The sequence below is a fragment of the Halichoeres trimaculatus genome, unplaced genomic scaffold (assembly GCF_033239565.1).
Source record: "Halichoeres trimaculatus isolate MK-OKI-2021-1 unplaced genomic scaffold, fHalTri1.1 fHalTri1_scaffold_23, whole genome shotgun sequence".
NCBI classification, from domain to species: domain Eukaryota; kingdom Metazoa; phylum Chordata; class Actinopteri; order Labriformes; family Labridae; genus Halichoeres; species Halichoeres trimaculatus.
Genome location: NW_027437201.1, coordinates 15,741,267 through 15,761,121, shown reverse-complemented (window position 1 = coordinate 15,761,121; position 19,855 = coordinate 15,741,267). Strand labels below are relative to the sequence as shown.

At 42.4% G+C, this 19,855-nt stretch overlaps 1 protein-coding gene across 9 annotated transcripts; it reads right to left on the bottom strand.

Moving 5' to 3' along the window:
* Positions 1-37: 37 nt before the first annotated feature.
* On the bottom strand, positions 38-19,841 carry rnf157 (ring finger protein 157). 9 transcript variants are annotated; one of them, XM_074663011.1, is made up of 20 exons: positions 19,143-19,841; positions 16,721-16,839; positions 13,525-13,613; positions 12,924-13,073; positions 11,400-11,517; positions 11,253-11,319; positions 11,120-11,163; positions 10,998-11,045; positions 10,790-10,861; positions 10,492-10,651; positions 10,290-10,402; positions 9,965-10,197; positions 9,534-9,636; positions 9,304-9,412; positions 7,736-7,950; positions 7,611-7,644; positions 7,445-7,467; positions 4,692-4,802; positions 3,631-3,665; positions 38-1,976 (listed from the first exon to the last, which is right to left on the bottom strand). In XM_074663011.1, the coding sequence occupies exons 1-20, from the start codon at positions 19,228-19,230 to the stop codon at positions 1,859-1,861; spliced, it is 2,049 nt and encodes a 682-aa protein (XP_074519112.1). In that variant the 5' UTR covers positions 19,231-19,841; the 3' UTR covers positions 38-1,858. The 9 variants fall into 9 exon arrangements, with proteins under 9 accessions (XP_074519112.1, XP_074519116.1, XP_074519114.1 ...); XM_074663014.1 differs by having other exon boundaries at positions 1,838-1,976; positions 7,445-7,493; positions 7,582-7,644; positions 19,143-19,838; XM_074663015.1 differs by lacking the exon at positions 4,692-4,802 and having other exon boundaries at positions 39-1,976; positions 19,143-19,838.
* Between the last annotated feature and the right edge of the window lie 14 nt (positions 19,842-19,855).

Below are 19,855 nucleotides of genomic sequence, written 5' to 3'. Positions count from 1 at the left end.
ACAGTAAATCACTCAGCAACTGTTTCGATGCAAAAACTTTATTTTCCGTTCGATGTTTTCTTTGACATTTTCACTCTGAGATCTAGAAAAGTGGGATCAGGACCCATCCTTTGATATCGTACTGAGACTGTTGGCTTTGTCTACACATTCGGGCTGTGATCACATGACTGTTTGCAGCTTGGATATAATAGTGCAGAACTCTTGACCTTAACAGTTCAGGTCGAGGCAATACTGAGCCAGCAACTGATATAGTATAACACTGCAGAGGGATATGGTGTGTTTTCATGTGTGTGCAGTGATCCATCATCAAGTACTCTACAGGAGGGTGCAGGCTGACCTAGACTAACATGCTTACTCTACTATCGCCTCATGCACCGCAAAGTGTCGTCTAGGAAACAGCGAATAGTGCATTAAACGTTGTTATCGTCCCTTTGAGTTATTGGTTATGTGGGCGCACCCATGTGTGTGTGTGTGCGCTGAAGTGTGTGTAAACCTTTACAAATTTTTCACATATTTTCATCCACATTCTAATAAACAACACAGTGTTTTGCAACAAATAAAACACAAAAAAACTGAGCAACAATGACGGGTGAGCAATACATTAAAGTCATACAAAATCAAAACAATTGAAAACTTCACAAACGAGGAGGAAATGAGGGAAATTTATCAGATGAGAAAATGCCAGCGAGCCGCAGCGTTGGGTGTGACTCTTATTTCACTGCCTGGTGTGTGTCTCACAATGGATCCCTTTACAATGGCAAAACAGAACGAAAAACAACAACGAAACACACGGAAATGTCTGGATTCGACTGAAACAGGCCCGTGCAAACACAGTTTGTCTGTTTGAACTGAGAGAGAGCGTCCCCCTGCTGGAGAGAACAGGAGCTGCAGCTTTGTCATCTTTATTGCTTGGTGATAGTTGTTGGTTTCCAGTTGCACTACGATAATACTGACATGCGAAGGTGGAGCTGCAGAAAGAGAGGATGGTGTGTTGAGTGTGTGATTGGAGAACCAGTTTAAGGTTCAAAGTTCATGTTCTGATCCAGTTTCCGTGACGGTTAAGATGTCATGTACATTCCCCTTCTTCGTTCCCCTACATTCTGTGATGTTTGATTTTTCAGTCCATTTCTGTTCATATTTGGCCGCCATTTTCTTGGCTTATCCGCCACCTTACAAGTCTGACCTCCTCAGTGTTCACATTCAGCAGAGGCGTGAAGATCATGGCGGGTGTGAGAGGAAAAACATCAGCACAAGAGTCGAAAAAAGCTGCATGCGAAGTCGAGACGGGAGCTCCCTGATCCGAGGAGAGGAGTCAGCACGTTGTTTTTTTCATTTTAAATCCGACCTCTCATTCAACAGTTTACAACAGAGAAGAAGAAGAAGAAGAAGAAACACATTGGTAATAAATCCGATTGCCGATCACAGTAGCCCCTGACTGTTTGGCTGGTACTAGAGTCGAGGAAAGGGGAGGAGAGGAGCAGCATGTGTGTTTCTGGAGATAGAGTCACGATACAAAGCTCTGGTTTATCAGACCTACAGGTAATAAATAATAACGCAGCAACAAGTGAAGTCAGACAAAATCAAACTCCTGGGAGTTCAAAGTGCACAGACGACAGATGGGTGAAGTCTTCTGATCCTCTTCCCACTGATGGAGGAGTGGGCGAGGTCATGGTTTGGGTTGAGGGGAGGTGTTTCCCTGTTCAGTGAGGACAAAGTCCAGCGATGCAGCACTATGGCAGGGTAAGAAGAGCTGACTCTGGACGTATATGCGTGTGTGTGTGTGTATATGTGTGTGTGTGTGTGTGCGTGAAGGCTTGTTTAAGTGTGTTACACAATGAGTGGTCCGCGGCGGGGATGTTTAGGACTCTGGCCGTCTCGGTTCTCCGCCCCCTGCTCCTCCAGGTTGATGTTGCTGGTGGAGGTGTGGTGGGGGCGGGGCTCCAGAACAGGCCGGTAGCCCCCGAGGTACATCAGACCTGGACGAGAGAAGAACGCAGAGACACAGAGAGCAGTCTTATGTTAAAGTGGAGTCACTCATAATATAACACGTAAAGTTCCTCTGAAACATCTTACGCTATGACTGGTCAGGATTAAAAAAAGTAGTTATTCATCTCTTAGAGAGGCTGTGATGTCTATCTGGATACTGTGGCATTTCTGGGGTAAAGACTCAGTTTCCCATGAGCACTAGCACCCACTGTGGTAGAGACGTGACCTTTGCCAAGGTGTGTTTGTTTTGAAGCAAGTGAAAGGAGAGCAGATCTTCTTTCTAACACTTCTTTTCTTTGTTCAAGACAACATTTCCCAGAATGCAAAGCGACGAGGTAATGCATTTATTCATAGTTTTGTAAATTTGCTTTGTAAACTTAGGGGCCGTTTACACGACAATGGTTTCAGGTTGAAACGCAAAAGTGTTGAGTTTTAGCCTCGCGTTTTCACGGAGTTTCAGCCGACCTAAAACGCAAACTTTTGAAAACGGTCCCCAGATTTGGATTTTTCTGAAACGCTGCCAACACCATTGCTGTGTAAACAGTAAGCCAGCGTTTTCAATGGAAACGCTGATGTCACACTCTGCTTCGCGCGAGCGCATACAACAGGACAACAGTACCTATCGTCGCCAACTACCGTGTTGTGCTTGTGCTGCTCAATCTGCTGACTGTCTTCGTACAAAATGTGCATCTGTTGCTCCACTTATTAACTTAGTATTCCCCAATACACCAGATGATCAGCTCAACTCTACTTTGGTGGAGATCTCCCAAAACCTTCTTCTGGACAAGACAGCTATACCACCACCTACAGGCCTGGCATGCTTACTACAGCGTTTTTAGTCCCTCAGCGTTTCCGTGCAAACGCAGATATTTTCACTGTGTTTTAGCGTTTTAAGATGAAACAGTGTCGTAAGCGGGGCCTTAGTTTGTAGCGCAGTGTCCAGAAGGTGAGCAGACTATCTGTTCAGTGTTACTCACGCTCTGAGACGTGTCTATAACGTGTAAAGTTAGTAAACACTGGTTATGTCCTGCCAGAGCCCATCTACCGACTCCAAACTCACCAAGCAGAGATAACATAGCCTGGCTCTTTATTTTATGGATAGGTGTCCTAAAAATGTTTAAAAAAAACAGCTTAGCCTGTGTTTTAGCCTGTGCTCTATCACCCTCCCGTTTATTTAGCTTTCACTGCTCTTCTTCTATTGTTTTTTCTTTTTGCCAATCCAGCTCCACTGGTGGGTTGGATTTTCTTAGGTTGGATCTAGTCGGCAGCAAATGATAACCTAGCTTCTCCACAAAGTATCCTGTGGGTAACACACTCACTATTTACAATCACCTCATATAACCTCACTTAGAAATACTGAACTGCACCTTTAATGGAAGCAGGTTTCAGTCCCCATCTCTGTAAAGGTCACACCAGTGAAGAGCAACAGACTCCTGTCTCAGAGAGATTGACCATAAATAATAATGATCTGATTAATAATTGATGGATCAAAGCCTGATCCACAGAGAGCAGTGCAGACAGCAAATGTCACCGATAAAATCTGGTGAAACCGACTGATGAGTTTAAAAACTAAGGAAGTTGTGGTACATAAAAACAAATACATGACCCCAGAGTCTGTTCTAGCATCTAGCCATAACTTCATACCTATTCCTCAATGTGCACTGGGCACGACTCCTCATCTGTCCATCCGAAAGAAGGCGAAAGGAAGGACGAGACACAGGAAAGAAGATAGAGAGGGAGAAAGAAGGGAAAATATTTGGGGAAAGACAGGAGAAGATGTAAAGAATGATTGGGGGAGAAAAAAGGAGAAAAACAGAGAGATAACAGAACACTTTTACGACACAGAAAGAGAAAACATGTCACACCATTCACCATAGAAGAGCAAATGTGGGGATGGAAGTTTGAGGGAATGAAACCAGGGTTAAAGAGGGGGAGGAGGCTGAGAGCTACCACAAAGATGCAGAGCTAAACGTGACTTAGAGAAATGTGGAAAAACAGTTAATCAAGAACAAAACAGACACTTTTAGCTCTCATCGCAGCAACGCTCTCCGTGTTAGAAGCATGAGGGGTGATAATGGGAAGGCTGGGGGGGAGATGGACGGGTGTGAGGATGAGTTACAAATGTTTTGCAAAGCGGCTCGGAGCTGGCAGACACTGAACATGAACTTCATCTCCAGGACTCTTTCTTTCTTTCTGTCTCCCTCTTTCTCTCACACTCAACAAGAACAGGAGATACAGCATGCAGACATCAGACATAGAGGAAAACACACACACACACGCACACAAAGCACACTTAAACTCACACACCAGGGGCTGCAGCTAAAGGTGGGAGGAGGGAGAGAGTGCATAGCTAATCAGTACAGAAAAAGCAATGAAGCACCACAACACCAAAGTGGAGGGATGAAGAGAAGAAGGGAAGCTCCAGATCTTCATGCTGGGTAAAGATGCTAAGAAACTCCTCGCTTGGTGATAAAACTCCCCAGATAAAAGAAATCCTTCTTTTTTTGTCTCTTTACAGCTAAAAAAATACTTCAGCATGTAAGCATAAAAAGTGAATATGCTGAAATCTCCTCTCTCCACAGATAAGTCATGCACTCTTTCGCCCCTTAAACTTCCTCGATCTTCCTCTCATCCCCTCCCTCTTCCTCCCTCTCAGGCCCAGTCCTCAGCTCTCATTGGTCCATGTTCGAGAGGTTGCCACTCACCGGCGAATCGGCTGTCGGAAGCCTGCTCATTATCCAACCCCAAAGAGGGCGTGTCACAGAGGGCGACGCCCTGATTGTTATTGGCCAACTCTGGACACCTGCTCCGCCCACCTGCAAGCGAGGGCAAAGGTCAAACAAGAGCAGCCAGGCACAGCAGGGGGGAGAGTGGGGCAGGCTGGGTAAAAGGAGGGAAGGAGGGGGTGAAGTCGGCCATGCTGGAACGGCATTCAGTTCTTTTATAAATAAATTTCTTCTTCCTTATCTGACTCTGATGTGAGATTCAAATAAATCTGTTTTAGTGACGAAAACTGATTTTTTACGTCAAACGATGAGCTGATTTTAAAACACAAAATGTGCTCCTGTGTGCATCTATTCTAAGACATGAAAACGTGGCTCTCAAATGAAAGAGTCTGACTCCTCCAGGGAAGATAATGAAATAATTAAATGTTGCATGATGCTTGCCAAGCACACTTGGCACACAAAAAGAACAACACGTACTGAGCAGAGATGTTTACAGGTCGCCCATCGAGCAAATATAGCAGCTTATCCTGCCTGTTCTTTCACTCTTAATACAAACCAGAGAGAAGTGTATGAAATTTTAAGTCTAGACTGCATTATTTTTAAATCTAAAGACTTAATAGTGATATTGTGTGATACAACTCTATGCTAAAACAAAGTCCTCCACAAATTTAAAGGTCTTTTAAAACTCTTTGTGTTAAGGTTGATTCTGGCGCCCCCTCTGGACAAAGCAGGGTCTCTTTTTCCATGCCTGTCCTTTACATATGTAGTGAAAATCATTACAATATGAAGGTTTTAATTCTATGTCATGCTTCCCATCATGTCACCTGACACCCAACACGTAGTAGTTCAAGGAATCAGAAAAAAACACAACCAACCAACCTCAAATTACGCTGCTAGTCTTGGTTGATTTTCATAACCAACGAAAAAGTCTTCACAGGAGCTTGAATTCAATTTTAACAATCTGTACTGTTGATATAAAACTTCTGGTTTTGTAGTCTGGTAACTGAGTAGAACTACATGTTCAAACTTTTTTGATGTTTATTTCGAATAATTTTTCATGACACTGTTTCATTAACTGGTCATTTTATTCGTATGCACCAGTGTGAGGATCCCCTGATGTTGATGTTGGTTTCTATGTTTAGTAAGAAGCAGAAGATCAATGACACAGCATTTAACATTTGTTAACTGTTGGTCAACACTTACAGTTGACTTCCGGTTGAAGTGTTACTTAGTTTGATTTTATAAAAAAAAAAAAGCAAAACCAAATTTATGCTTTTTCCATAATTTGATCATTACTGTGCTATTTTGTTTCTTTAATCTCAGGAAACATAAGCACTGAAGCAAAGTATATTTTTATGCTGGTATCTATTTCTCATTAATTAAGTTAGCTGAAAAACTGAGACAATTTGTCTCTATTGATTTGATTTTCCTGCTTTTTCCAGCATGGCCAGATAACAGAGACTGACATGTTAAATATGTGCAAGTGCCTCATGCCAGCAGCAAGCCGGTGTGTGTAAATCTGTGTGTGTGTGTGAGTGTGTGTGTGTGTGTGCATGAGGAGAAACTGGCAGAGATGGCAGGATGATTGGCAGCTCAGCACAGAGACACAGACAGGGCACACACAGAAGCCGTCTGGCAGCGCCGGTGCAGATGCACACACATGTTGCGTGCAAACAAACATCCTGCAGAGCGTGCGTGTGCACATTCACAGTCTGCAAGGCAGCTCAGGTCCGCTTGTCTCCTAAAGGACTGAAAGGTCATTCAGTAACTCACAATGTACTCAGAGATCGTTTCAGTCTGGCCCGAGGTGTCCGCACACACACACACACACACACACACACACACACACACACACACACACACACACACACACACACACGAACAATCCACAGAGAGACTCATTTACATAAACATGTTTCAAACTGTTCTCTGATGAAGGTGACCTCGATTCACATCAAGCCTTCTGGTCATTGACTCACACTCTCAGCTCATCACAGCACTTTTTCTGAACACCACTCACACACTACCAAACACACACACACACACACTTACCACACACACACACACACACACAAATGGAGCATGAAAAAGCTTTCACTTCATGATGCAGCAGCTAAAAAAAGCGAAAGCACAGTGCAGAGCTTTTGGAGCAATTACGCATACATGACACACCATGCCCATTAAACTCAAGTGCATTCACACACACACATATAGACACACACACACATATATTTATATCAAGTTCCATCGTGCAAATGCAAGCCTGTAGTTTGGTGTGCAGCAGAACCTCATCTAAAGAACACAGGATGTATTCAGTCTAAGATATTTTTTGGATTTTTCCTCCAGTTGTGTCTCAGTTTGGAGGTTAGGTAGCTAAAGACTGGAGGGAAACTGTCTCTAGTGAAATAGATTGAGGTTCCAGAGCACACACACATGGTATGAGGAGCCATTCACTGATATTGTGGTGTTTTCAGCCAGCATCACATGCACTCAGAAAGGGACTGCCCCCTCTAGAGGACAACATCTGACATTTCTCCCCTTTATTCTGAAAGGGTCGTCCTGCTCAGCCATGGTTTGAAACGATTTACTGACAGCAACAATATTTAACATCGGCTGCTGAGTCTATAATACGGTTTGTATGACAGGTGTGTTTCTACATGACCTGAGAGCAACAAATGCAAAGGTAGGTGAGGGGTCAGGGGTCAAATGTGAAGAATGGTCACCATAGTTACCTTTCCCGTTTGATGGAGAGGAGCAGTCCTCCTCGGTGACATCGTTTCCCTAGAGAAACAGAAAACAAGATGAAGAAAGGGTGAGATCATGACACTTATTGTGATAACCCTGCTCAGGAGACGTGAGTTAGAGTCACCTCTGAGTCCTGCTCCTCTACGGCAAGAGAGTAGTTCTGTTCCTTCGCTTCACGGGAAAACTCCTACAAGTGAAAAAAGACATGAAGGAGACAACTCAATGAAGAGATGACGAGTTTCGATACAGTTTGAGCCCATTCCTCCTCGACTCCTCACCCCGTCCTGTTGTGATGGTCCTCGGCTCTCCATGGGGGCATCCTGGTTCTCCTCGGCCTCCACGTCTCCCCCGTCATCCCCCCCGGGCTCGCCCTCCGCCCCGGCCAGGTAGGACCCTGACATGGAGGACATGGTGTCAATGCTGATGTGGGAGTGCTGCGAGTGGGAGGAGGCCATCGACATCACTGACTGGACCAGGCTGCTGCTCACGGGGTCTGGCACACAGACGGAGACACACATTACGGTTTGGGTCTGGGTCTGGGTCTGGATTTTCTTTTGTTTCTGGGTGAGATTTTAACCTCTAATTTAAGAGGAGGGATGCTTTCCCTGAGCTAAAGATTCCCAAAGCAGATTAATCTTTTTAAAATATTTATTCAGGCAGTGAAAGATTTTAATGCTTTGTTTTCGTACTGAAGGACAAATTTCAGCGCTTCAGGGAGGTCCGTGGTGCCTCTTATTTACTGAAAAGCAAACACGAACATCAGCCTGACGAGTGAAGGTTTTTATGTAGTTATATTTATTTATATTTACAAATTAGACATTTAAAATAAAGAGAGAGGAGATTTTTGTCTAAAAAAAGCTACTGATACGTTTACAGGATGAGTGCAACGGGGTTAAACTGTCCAACTTTGTCCACAGGGGGCGCCAACCTTAGCTATTTCCATTTATTTTTGAAAATATTATTACAATCCTTATATTTTGGACTAAATGTGTTCCAGTTTTTGTTTTCCAACCAAAGCACAACCACAGAGGGATTAGTTTTCCAGAGGACGAACAGGTTTGAACGCATTGTTTCACTGAGCCTTTTATTCAGGTCGCTCTCTGTCCGCTCGTCCAAAAAGCCAGGGAGCACATTTCCTCGAAACTCTGATGTAACGGCACCAACATAAAAAGCATTTTATTTATTCATGTTAAAAGACTTCATGCAGCGCCTTTGGCTCTTTATTTTTAGCTTTTTGCTAAGTTTCAGAGAGTTTTAGAGGAGGTCCTGTTTTTTACTTTGATGCTTTCTTTCTGTAGATATTTAATTCATCGTTTCGAACTCCAGGCCGAGAGTCGTAGGGTGACTTTTAGACAAGGTTTAAATTTTACCATCACAGAGAAAAACAGTTTCACAGCCAGAACAACAAAGAAAAGACACAGATAGAAACACTGCAACAGACAGATACTGTATTTTGCTGTGTTTGTGTGTGAGAATAAAGATCAATTTTGATTTTAAACCACAGCAGTAAGGACATTTCTTCTTTGTGATGACTTTGGACAGTTTGGATTATCTCAATAAATTCTTGATATTTTGTAGCTCTTATTCTTCAGTTATTTAGATGTTCATTTACTTAACCGTGCTGTTACTTGGCCTGATATTAGACCACACTTTCCGCCTCTTTTTGTTTTACTTCTGAGAGAAAAGATGTAATTTATGAGGAAAAGAGATAAGAATAGAGACATGCATTGTTTTTTGTTTATGGTCAAGATTAAAGTGAGAATAGTTTCAGTCAGCAGATTAGGATTTCTGTGTGACAACGAGTGACCTCATGTGTGTGCTTGTGCGTGTGTGTGTGTGTGTGTACCTTCAGGGGAGGTGATGGTGGAAGACAGTGGGGTCCCAGTGCAAGAGGAATGGTCGATGGCTCCGGATGAGGAGAGAGTCAGGTTCTCGCTGTCTGGAGTCACTCCGTTCTGTAAAATAACAAGAAGAGTGTGAAGAGAGGACGGGGACACACACACGCATACACACACAGACCAAAATGTGAACTCATGCATGACACCAAGATGAGCAAGGATTTATTTTCAGACACACCTCCTGCTGGTCCACAGCCAGTTTGTGTCGACAGGCTTCTGATTCACTGCAGGACTTCTCGTCCTCTTCTTCAGGAAGCACAGAGGAATTCTGGGAAAGCGACCTAACAGGATGAATAAAATATAAGAAACAAATTTAATTAGGAGGAGTGCGTCTGATGCTTCTCCTTTAATCTGGCACAATAACGTCATCTAAGGGAGAAGAAGTTAACATTCAATCCTTGAAATTTATTTCTTTCGCCTTTCACCATAACCAAAAAAGTGTCAGGAATAAAACAGTATAAAAACAAGCAGAGCATTATATAATGCATATAAATATGGAGTAAGATGTAACATAGCTATAAGATGTTAAAAGTCTTTCAGGAAAGATGAAACTGATCAAAAGATAGATAGATATTTTATTGATCCTGAGGGAAACTCAAGAAGACTCACTTTGAACCGCTCTTCTTGAGTTTGAGTCCCTGACTGGAGTTGGAGTGGTCGAGTGGGGAAAGGGATCGTGCCGGCGCCGGGTGAGGCTCGCTGCTGTATGGCGGCAGAGCTCCAGACACGTGACTGGGGCCGGAGTGAAGCGGAGGAGGAACCACCGAGGAGGTGTTGAGCGGGCCGTTCAGCGCCTCCAAGAGAGACACGGCCTCGTAGCCTGGAGGGATGTGCTCTGACGCCTGACAGCGAAGAGGGGAGACAGAGAGGATATGAGCTCACTGTAGCTGTGAGGATCATCGTTTAATATGTTTGTTTTCTGTTTGTGACTCACTGAGTGCTCCTCTGAGTCAGAGGTCTGTGACGTGATGACGGGGTTAAAGCTGGTGGGGGTCAGAGGACTGAGCTTCTTCCTCATGGCTCGGATCTGCAGCAGAGCTCTGAATGCTGAAGAAGAACAGCAATTTCACATCCTGTTGATTCGATTATCAATGTGAGCAGACACCAAATAATGTGAAAACAATCTGGGAACTCACGCAGTCTGCAGATAGGGCAGCAGTTCGCCTGGTAGCGCAGAGTATCAGCGCAGGCGTTGCAGAGACACAGGTGTCTGCACGGCAGGATGAGCGTGTCGCGTACATCTGATAAACACACCACACACTCGGCACTGTTGTCGCTGATCTCATCGTCAGCAACCTGGAGATGAAACACCATTTGAATGTTAGGAAGAAAGAAGACAGTGACTTTAATTTATCCTTCCACGTTGCCACATCATTTCTGATGCATTCAAACAGGAGCGGGCAGGAAAGCCTCCTCCTGTTCTCTGATGTTTACCTTTGATTCTTGGCTGTTGTATTTGTTCTCGATCCCATAGATCTCCTGCAGGAGATAACTCACTCCATCCACCTGGGAATAGGAACAGAGGGAAGATTAGAAGACAGCGGGTCTCATGAGCCAGGTGTGATGTGCGACAGGGAAATACAGCTTTGTCTTTCAAAAGCATTAAACAAAGTAAAGCAGGAAGAAAAGCTGCAGTAGTCACCACTTGTTTCTGCTTCAGAGGCTTCACGCAGTAGCTCCCGTCCATGTGCTGTGAGAGAAAGCAACAGTTAGCATCAGTTAACCCTAAAAGTCATTGATACACACACAAAACGTCTTCCTCACCTTTTCAAATGTCGCCAGCAGTATGTGAGAGTGTCCCAAATGTTCTGCATGAAATAAAACACAGCACCAATCCTCTGTTCAAATTCTGCATCTCTTCTTTCAGACTTAACGTTTGTTGAACACAAAAACTCACCTTCACCTTCATCTACAACCGCCTGCACCACCATGGGGAAAATCTCTTTGTCCATATCAAACAGCAGCTGTAGAGGAAACAAGGAAGTGAGGAAGGAAACAGAGCAGTTATCTTCAAACATGCTCACACAGTTAGCTCTCTTCTCACCTCCTCGTCTGCCCACTCGCTGAGGTTAACGGTGTGTGAGGGCAGGCAGAACTGCTGGCACACTCCTCTCTTGAAGTGAACCGTCTCAGACTGCAGGGAGCTGTCCTGAGGCAGGTAACTGCAGGAACAGACAGAGAAGGAAACAGATATGAGCTGGCTGGTCCAATACAGACAAATTTGAGATATTATAAATCTGTCTTTTGATTTCCTCTTACCACATACACAAGGGCTATTCAATGAAAAATTTGGTTGGGTCAGATTTTCAGACTAAGGACACCAGCACATTTATAGCAGCAAAGTTAAGCTGCTGTGGTCCTCTCCTGAGCTAAGCAAGTTTGCTTTATTGTAGTGCAGCTCCAGTTATAAGATGCAGTCAAACTCTGAATTTTAGCTGCCCCCCAAGAGATCCCTCAGGAAAGTTTGTCTAAAGCTGGGATCCCAGGCCATGTCCACACGTAGCCGGGTATTTTCAAAAACGAATATCCCCACCTCTTTCGTTTTTACTTCCATCCACACGCAGCGGGTAAATCTGCCGGTGAGTGCGGCTCGAGGCATCCCAAACCAAAAATGTGCAGTATTTTCCAGATGTAAAACCCAAGTCAGCCAACTAGAATGAACCCCCGTCATTCAGCTGTGATGTTTAAGAACTGAAAACTCTGTTTACCTGCGTCTACACGAAACCATGACACCGGAGTTTAACAAAATCTTCACTTTAGCTGGAGTTTTTGGAAAACATTGTTTTCAATGACGTAAAACCGCGGTTACATGTGGACAACAGGCGTAAACATATACAAATATATGCGTTTTCCTAAATACCCGGCTACGTGTGGACATCGCCCCAAACTCATGCCATGAAGGGCCAAGAGGCTGCAGGTTTTCTTTCCAACCAATTATGTAAGCTGAGAAGGAATAAAGCCTGAAAGAATAAATGAAACTAAAGGCAGGTTTATTGACACTCCCACAACAAGGAACAGCAGTTATTCAAGGCCAACTTGCTAAACAAAAAAAAAAAAAAAAAAAAAAAAAAAGACAGAAATTATTTCATCATTCTCAAAATGTTGGACATGTGCCTGAGACTGTGTGATTTGCATTAATGTTGTATTTAATTTCTCTTTTTAAAACTTGTACCTTTCACAGTCAAATTGTTGTATCTTATTGTAACTAGAGTCTTTGTATTTATTTATTTATTCATAATATTTTTGTATTATTCTACTGATTCTGTCAATTTCTGCTGTTAACACAACAATTTCCCAGTTTTGGAACAATAAGGTAATTCTATTTTATTTTATAACTTTATAGGTTGAATGTTTTTACCTCTTTTTAAGGGCTTTAATTTTCCCAAAACTGATTTATCAACTTTTATTTTTTTATTTTTTTGATATTTTTTAAGACCCTGCGGATTCCTATTCCTGGGAATCGGGCTGACATACACCTTTTACGACACCTAAACTTGTGTTTTCTTCTTACAGAGAGTAGCTTAAAATGACTTTAAAATGCTGTAACATTAAAGCAAACTCATCTTACACTGGCACTCCGTTGTGAAACTCTTCTATGGCCTGGTAGTAGATGGTGATGGCCACCTGCGTGTCGGCATCGAAGGTGAACTCTATGTTATAGCAGGCTCTGTTCTTTCCGGCCTCATCGTCACCCGGCAGCTTCAGGTCTTCACTGCACCTGAGGAAGAGGAACAAGGATTTGGTTGTTACCCTAACGGTGTAACAGGAAATTATTCCATATCTTCAAATAGAATATAATTGTTAACTATTTTATGTTGTTCTCAGTATTTTATAAATCTTATCTTTTATCTTTGCCCCTCAGTTTTCACTGTGGTTTGATTCCTCCATGTTTTTATTTTATTTCTAGAGACTTTTAGTTGGTAACAGTCAGTTTCTGCTGTAAAAAGCATATTTTTCTGCATCATTATTTGGTAATCTTTGGCTTTTGAATCTTCTTTTATTGTCATTTTTTGCCAGAATGTCTGATGTAAACAAAAGTTTTCAAGACAAGAAAAACATGTGAGTTGTTTTTCACTGAGTTGTTTTCTAAAATGATTTTAGTAATTCTGAAATCAGAAAGGAGTGTGCGATAAAAGGTTTCATGTGTTTGAGTTGATAACTCTCCTTACCGTACAAGCCGCAGTGTGTCCTTGCGGATGTTTATAAGGCTTCGTAACGTCTTCACTGGTTCCTGAGGTGGAGGGGCTGCGTACGGGAACTGAAAACACACACACACACACACAAAACAAATTATATATACATGAAAATAAAATACATGTTGGGGGATAAAAGAATAGTAGTGTTCATTTTCCCTCAACCACCCAGCATTCCTCTCTCCACCACAGAGAATTCAGGGTTATACAGTGGCCGCCGCTGCTCCGGGTTTAACCTTTACACATGGTCAGCACCACAAGATGTGTGCTGACGAGTGCTGAGCCAGGGCGAAAAAACTGCTCAGATTGTGTCTTTCCAGGGACGAGGCTGACATTTCAGACAGTGTTTGGCACTTTTCTGCACACAGGAACCACAGGAGTGTAACACAGTCCAAGGTCGGAGAGTGTGTTTGAGTTTAACAAGCTGGTTTACGGGAGCAGATGTGCAAAGTTTAACAGATAAGAGAGTTCACACCTTTGTTGATTGCCTGTTTTCCTCAATAATCTGCAGATTTTAATCATAAAGATACCAAGAAATAAACAAACAACCTTTAACTTGACCTGACCCCTTTCTCAGCACTCCTTTGTTGTGTGATTGAAGCCAGAAGCTGCTGACGGCGTGTAAAGGGAGAGTGGAGGTGGTTTGAGGATCAGTGGAGGAGAAACACGCAGGATGTGGTCAGATACCTCCACACTACAACCCCTCGCCTGTTTGGCTGTGTGTGTCTATGTGCACGACGGTGTGTGAGCGGCTGTAAACGGCTCCGTATCCAGTGCTGTTACACATCTGGGCTCAGCTGGAGTCACGCCTCCAAACTACACAAACAAACACGCACCAGAAAGAAACCATTCATCAGGAGAGGTAGAGGCAGCACTGAGGGTCTCATTCATGGGATTCACACAGCGGGCATTTTCCTCTGACATCATGTTCACGATTGGAAACTTAAACACAGATATACACTAATCTGCCCATCTCAACCCTCTCTGATTTGTCGACATTGTACAGATCAGTTTTTTAATCCATGATAATCCATCTAAATGTCAAACAGATCCTGATGCTTTAGGTGAAGTCAAGCAGAATTCTGTATTTCAGGACCACAAATATCTTCACCGCCTTTACGTGAGATACTGCCATGCAGAGAGCCAGAAGCTCGGCTGGCTACGGATCCATTTTTTATATTCATGTTGGAGATTCAGAGAAGCTCTAAATATAGCCTCATCCATTATCATATTTGTAGAGCGGTGGCAGGAGACCGAGAACACAACAACTGTGGCTGGTTTTATGATTCCACGGCACCATCTGCTAAGACCACAAACATTATATAATGCTGGTAAAGCTTCAGTCCCACATACAAGAACAAAAAAACATGCCAGCAGCAGCTGAATTCTCTGCCCACATGAGGATTATAATCACCCACATAATCAGGAGAAAAAACTGCACTTCTTATTTTAGCACCAGTCTAGACAGAAACAGCATTTAGACCTTCCATATCAGCTTCAGTCTTTCCTCGCTGGATCTGAGCTCATTTTTATCCACACCCCTGAAAAGTTTGACCTTCAGGTTCATTAAGAGAATGAATGCCCCCTCAGGAGGGACGCAGTTAGCAGCTGCTCTGTGCTGAGAGCCAGCAGACTGTCGTTTCTCTTTGAATCAGACTGACACTGAAATAAATTTCAAGTGGTCACAGCCTGAGAGGTTGTTAATTGCTTCAGCTGAAGTCGACGGCTGCTGAAATCTATCAGCTTCTGTTAAATGGAAAAGAGACGGTAACACCTTCTGATGGATGAACTGTGAGTCAGTGGAGATGAATTGTTTTGACAATCTATCAAGAAGACACATAAAAAATGCCTTTCACTTTGTGATGACAAACTGAGCAACATTGATTTTGATTTGTCTGTTTGAAGAGTCACTTTGGGCTGTGATATGGACGTCTTTCTCTTTTTGTTTGACAGTTAGCTCCAACAAAGACTGAAAATGTGAGGAACAGTAGCAGGTTGAACGCCTGTTAAAACAGTATTTCAAAAACAGAAGCATAAACAATTTCGGCCTTCGGTTGAGACTGAAAACACTGAAACCAATATGTGGACACTGGAACCACTCTAGAAAGCCTCCCTGCTTTATTTTTATACATCCCCAAACAAATTTGGAGACCAAAATGTGGACAAAAACTCAGAACTCAGGCAAACCACAGACAAGAATTTTCCCTCAGCTGAGAACAACTAAACTCTAACAACTTTAACAAAATCCACTTGCCAAATTATATCTAAATCTTTTATAAAACATCCTGAACAACAGAGAATCTGAAATCTTACAAAGTGTTTTGTCTTATTTCAGAGAAAAATGTCTTTTTAGACTTAATATGAGCCACATTCACTTGATCAGCCCAGAAAAGTGTCTTATTTCAAGTTATTTAAAGACAAAAATGAGGTCTGAATAGCTTGAAAAAAAATATATCAGCCAGTAGGATAAGAAAAATTTACTCAACAAGACTAGAATAATATCTTAACACAAGTACATTTTTCTTACCCCACTGGCAGATTTTTTTTTACTTGTTTCAAGCAATTTAGACCTCGTTTTGTCTTTAAATAACTTGGAATAATACACTTTTCTGGACTGGACATTTTTCAGAAAAAAATGTGTAAAAACAACTTCTGAGTAACATTTTCACAAGAAGCCAGGAAGTGCAAAAAGTTTAAAAAAAGAAGAAAGGGATAAGGGGTACTGGAAAAGTTTGAAGGTTTGGCCAGAAAAAAGATATGAAAACTTTTTTCCAATTCTGACCTTTTTTCTCTAGAATTAGGGGATTTCACTGCTTCTTTTTCCAGATTTCTGTGATTTAAGCTCTTTGGGATTTTGACTTTCATTTCCAAGAACCCTTTCTCTCCAGACAGAAATTTAAGAAATAAATGTTTTTGACCATTTTACTGGCCTTGCCTCTAAAAATAGAGTAATCAACCAGAAAAACGCAACCAGCAGAGCCTGTGATCGCAGCTCTTTTTTGACGGTAAATAAAGGCATGTCGGTTATTCTGACGCAAGATCTCAGGTTTTAAAAGCAAGAATCACACCAGATGAGGAATTAACAACCTCACTGACTCGGTATCCACATAAAAGCATGCAGGGGTACAGTATCTGTGCTGTCAAAGCTGTAAGTGTGTGAGAGGATACCCACCGCCACAGGTCTGGTCCCCAAGAAGTTAAGGTCTGTGTTTTCCCCAAACAGGTAACCCTCTGGATGAGTGGAGTCAAACTTCTCTCCCCCCATGATGAAATGGCTGGCGAAGTAACTCCCTAAACACACGAGAGATTCAGGTTTGATTCAGAATGTATCACATCATCATAACAGAGTGCAAAAAAGTCACATTTCAGGCTGAATTTGTAAGACTTTTTTTAATTTCTTGGCTTCTTGTTTTTGAATAAAACCAAGATCTATGAATAGCATTAAAGCATTGAATGAATGCTAAATGTGGCAGCCTGATTTTCTTTTCTTTCTCTTGATCAAGTAAATATATATTTTAACAAACAATATTATGAGGCTCAGATTGAAAATATCCTCATTTTTTCTGGTGCTTCTACCAGTTTGGCACCTCGCTGGCATAAAACATTAACAGTTCTGTTAAATATTTGAACCATTAAGCTTTATCCCCAGACACCTCCAGTCACAGCCTGAGCCAAAATACACTCCAACTGCTTTATTTCACACATGAAACATACGAGGAACTAGAGGGATTAGAAATGACAGGAGAAAAAAAAGGTGAAGTTGTTTTCTTTTCATATTCTAAGACGACATCCGAAGCCCTGAAAAAAGACTGAATTCAGTGAGAGGTCTTTATCAGGCTGCAGCTGCTCCACCTGTTTACCAAGAGCTCAGGCTGAAGGTAACAACACTAAATGGATGCTCTACCTTTTAATCACAGGGTGAGGTGATATCTTAAGGCTGTAATGGTGCTTTGGAGTTTTTAAATATAAGCTGGGGGGACAAACAGTCTGGCATCACTGATGTGAATATGGCTTCTTAGTAAGTGTTGGAAAGGAGGAAGAGGCTGGATGCTCACTTTAGACCAGTCATACTGTGAAAAAGAGGACTCACTGTCTGTTCTCATCTCCTTATTGTTATTTACAGCAGGTAGGAAAGAGGAACTGGGCCAGCGCTCTGTCACTAGATCCCAGAAACGGGAACTAGGGCTGACAGATCAGTTTCACCAGCAGCATCGCCATAACCTACATCCCCTCCCAGCAGAACCACCTCTCTCTATAAATCTATGGTATTATTTTGATATCAGAATGAAGCCACACATTATACCTGGGTAGAGTAACTCTACTTTAATTCAGACATTTACAACCAAGGTCATATAGACAGATTTAAATTGGCTTTATGTCTTTGGCTGCAATAGAGCTAAAAGGCAATATCAGTATTTCTTCACAATGATATTTTTTGACGGTTGGGTTGGAATAAAGCTGAGCCCTGGATGGGAACAAAAACACAAAAACAAAGACAGATTGAGCTCACACAAGTCAGTTTGAGGCCAAATCAGTAGTTAGTACAGTAAAATTAAAGTGTTTTCATGTAGTTCTGAAGCAAAGAGTGGGAGCAGAGATCGGCCAGTAAGAAGTAAGAATCAGAACCTACTGAGAAAAATTTCAGCCAATATAAAACAAGATCATTTGACCAAGAATTCAAATTTTCTCTGCTTTTATTGTAATTTCAAGTATGATTTTCCTAAAACTTTTCATCATCTATTCAGATTAAGTCAATATGTGCTGGATGTTTTTCCCCATGCAGGATAAAAATAAGTTTTTATTAATGACAAAATAATAATATAAAGAATCTAACTCCATGATTCGACAACAATGGAAAGGTTTAAGCTGCATACTTAGCAATGATATTAAAAAAAAAAAAAAAAAAAAAAAAAAAAAAAACAGCTTACACCTTAATAAGTAAATACACTTTATTCTATGATGATGACTTGATAATATGAATATTTTATCTTTTCCATCTTTTTCTTGTTTTGTTTCACTACCAAAAAATGATAATAATTGACTATTTGGCCTATACAAAGTGTGAATGCCATTGTTTAGAATTTGATTTAATTTGGTGAGGAATGCCACAGGGATAAACCTAATCTATTCTTAGTGATATTTTTGTTTAGTCCTCTAGGGATCCATCATGACTTATTCATTTTACAGACTGATGCAAGTCCAACACCCTGATAAATGAACCTAGAGAAGGCACAACCCCATTTCATCTCAATATGTGGTTGAAATATGAAGTAACTTTATTTGTGGATTGATTTTGAAAGCTTGCCCTGTACTGGTGTCTGTCTCGCTTCGAGGATAATGTGCTGCTTTAAAGTGGATAAGAATCCATGAGAGAAAACATGAAGAAAGGGTAAAACTGAGCAGTAATGAGGTGAACCATCTCCACAGGTAGCTGCTCCAGGTTGGAGGCTCAGATGCCCTGCAGGCCTGTCAGCTACAAGGTAAGATGGTGATGTTTATGATGTCATGGCTTCTCTGCTTGATCACAAATAAAATCTGCAAGAGGGTTAACACCAAAACCCGTACCCGGTCTGACCTGTTGGTCGGTGACTTACCAGATTTCGGTGGATAGCGGTACACCGAATTGGACGGAATGTCCACTTCTTCCACGCCTATGTTTTGTCTGCTCGTTAAAGCTCCCATTTCCAGTCAAATAAGGACTACACGGGATGACGGGCATAACAGTGAAAAGGAATCGCTTTGTTTGCGCCGTGTCCTTTATTCCCGGTCATTTAATCCAGTTCGTGCTGCCCTGACCATTTTCTGTCGGGTCCGAACCCCAGCCGTGAATGTGACCGTCCCGGGGATTAGTGGTTGTTCTCTGGCTGCTTATCCCTCCCGGGTGAACGCTGCAGCTCGTTATGAGGCAGAAAACAGCCGCTGTAGTCCCTTTAATAACGGATAAGCGCGCTCATATCATGCGTCGCATTTGCGCCACGGAGCAACGCGGGGATATGCACGGTGTCTTGCTTTCCTTATTTCACTTCGAGCTCGTCGACATCCCTCGGCCCTGATTGATGTTGATCAGAAACCACCGGTGCTTTTCGTTGCTGGTTCCTGTCATAGAGGTCTGTGGCACCACATGACGTCAGGCAGGCTCAAATCCGGGCCGTGGTTTTTGCGCAGTCCTCTTTCCAGCAGAAGCTAGAGCCGACCCGCTTTGTAACGTGACCTTCCTACGCCAAATGTGCAAGTGCCGTTGACTGCAGTGCAGATGATGTCCTGTGGATGAGAAATATGTTCATACCTGAACATGTAGGCAAACCCT

What these genes read in the sequence shown, in the direction of transcription:
- rnf157 (XM_074663010.1), bottom strand. Translation starts at nt 19,230, where the DNA reads ATGGGAGCTTTAACGAGCAGACAAAACATAGGCGTGGAAGAAGTGGAC. An exon ending in CCGCTATCCACCGAAATCTG is followed by an intron (nt 16,840 to 19,142) that starts GTAAGTCACCGA and finishes TCGTGTGTTTAG; the next exon opens with GGAGTTACTTCGCCAGCCAT. An exon ending in CTCAAGAAGAGCGGTTCAAA is followed by an intron (nt 9,637 to 9,964) that starts GTGAGTCTTCTT and finishes TCATCCTGTTAG; the next exon opens with GTCGCTTTCCCAGAATTCCT.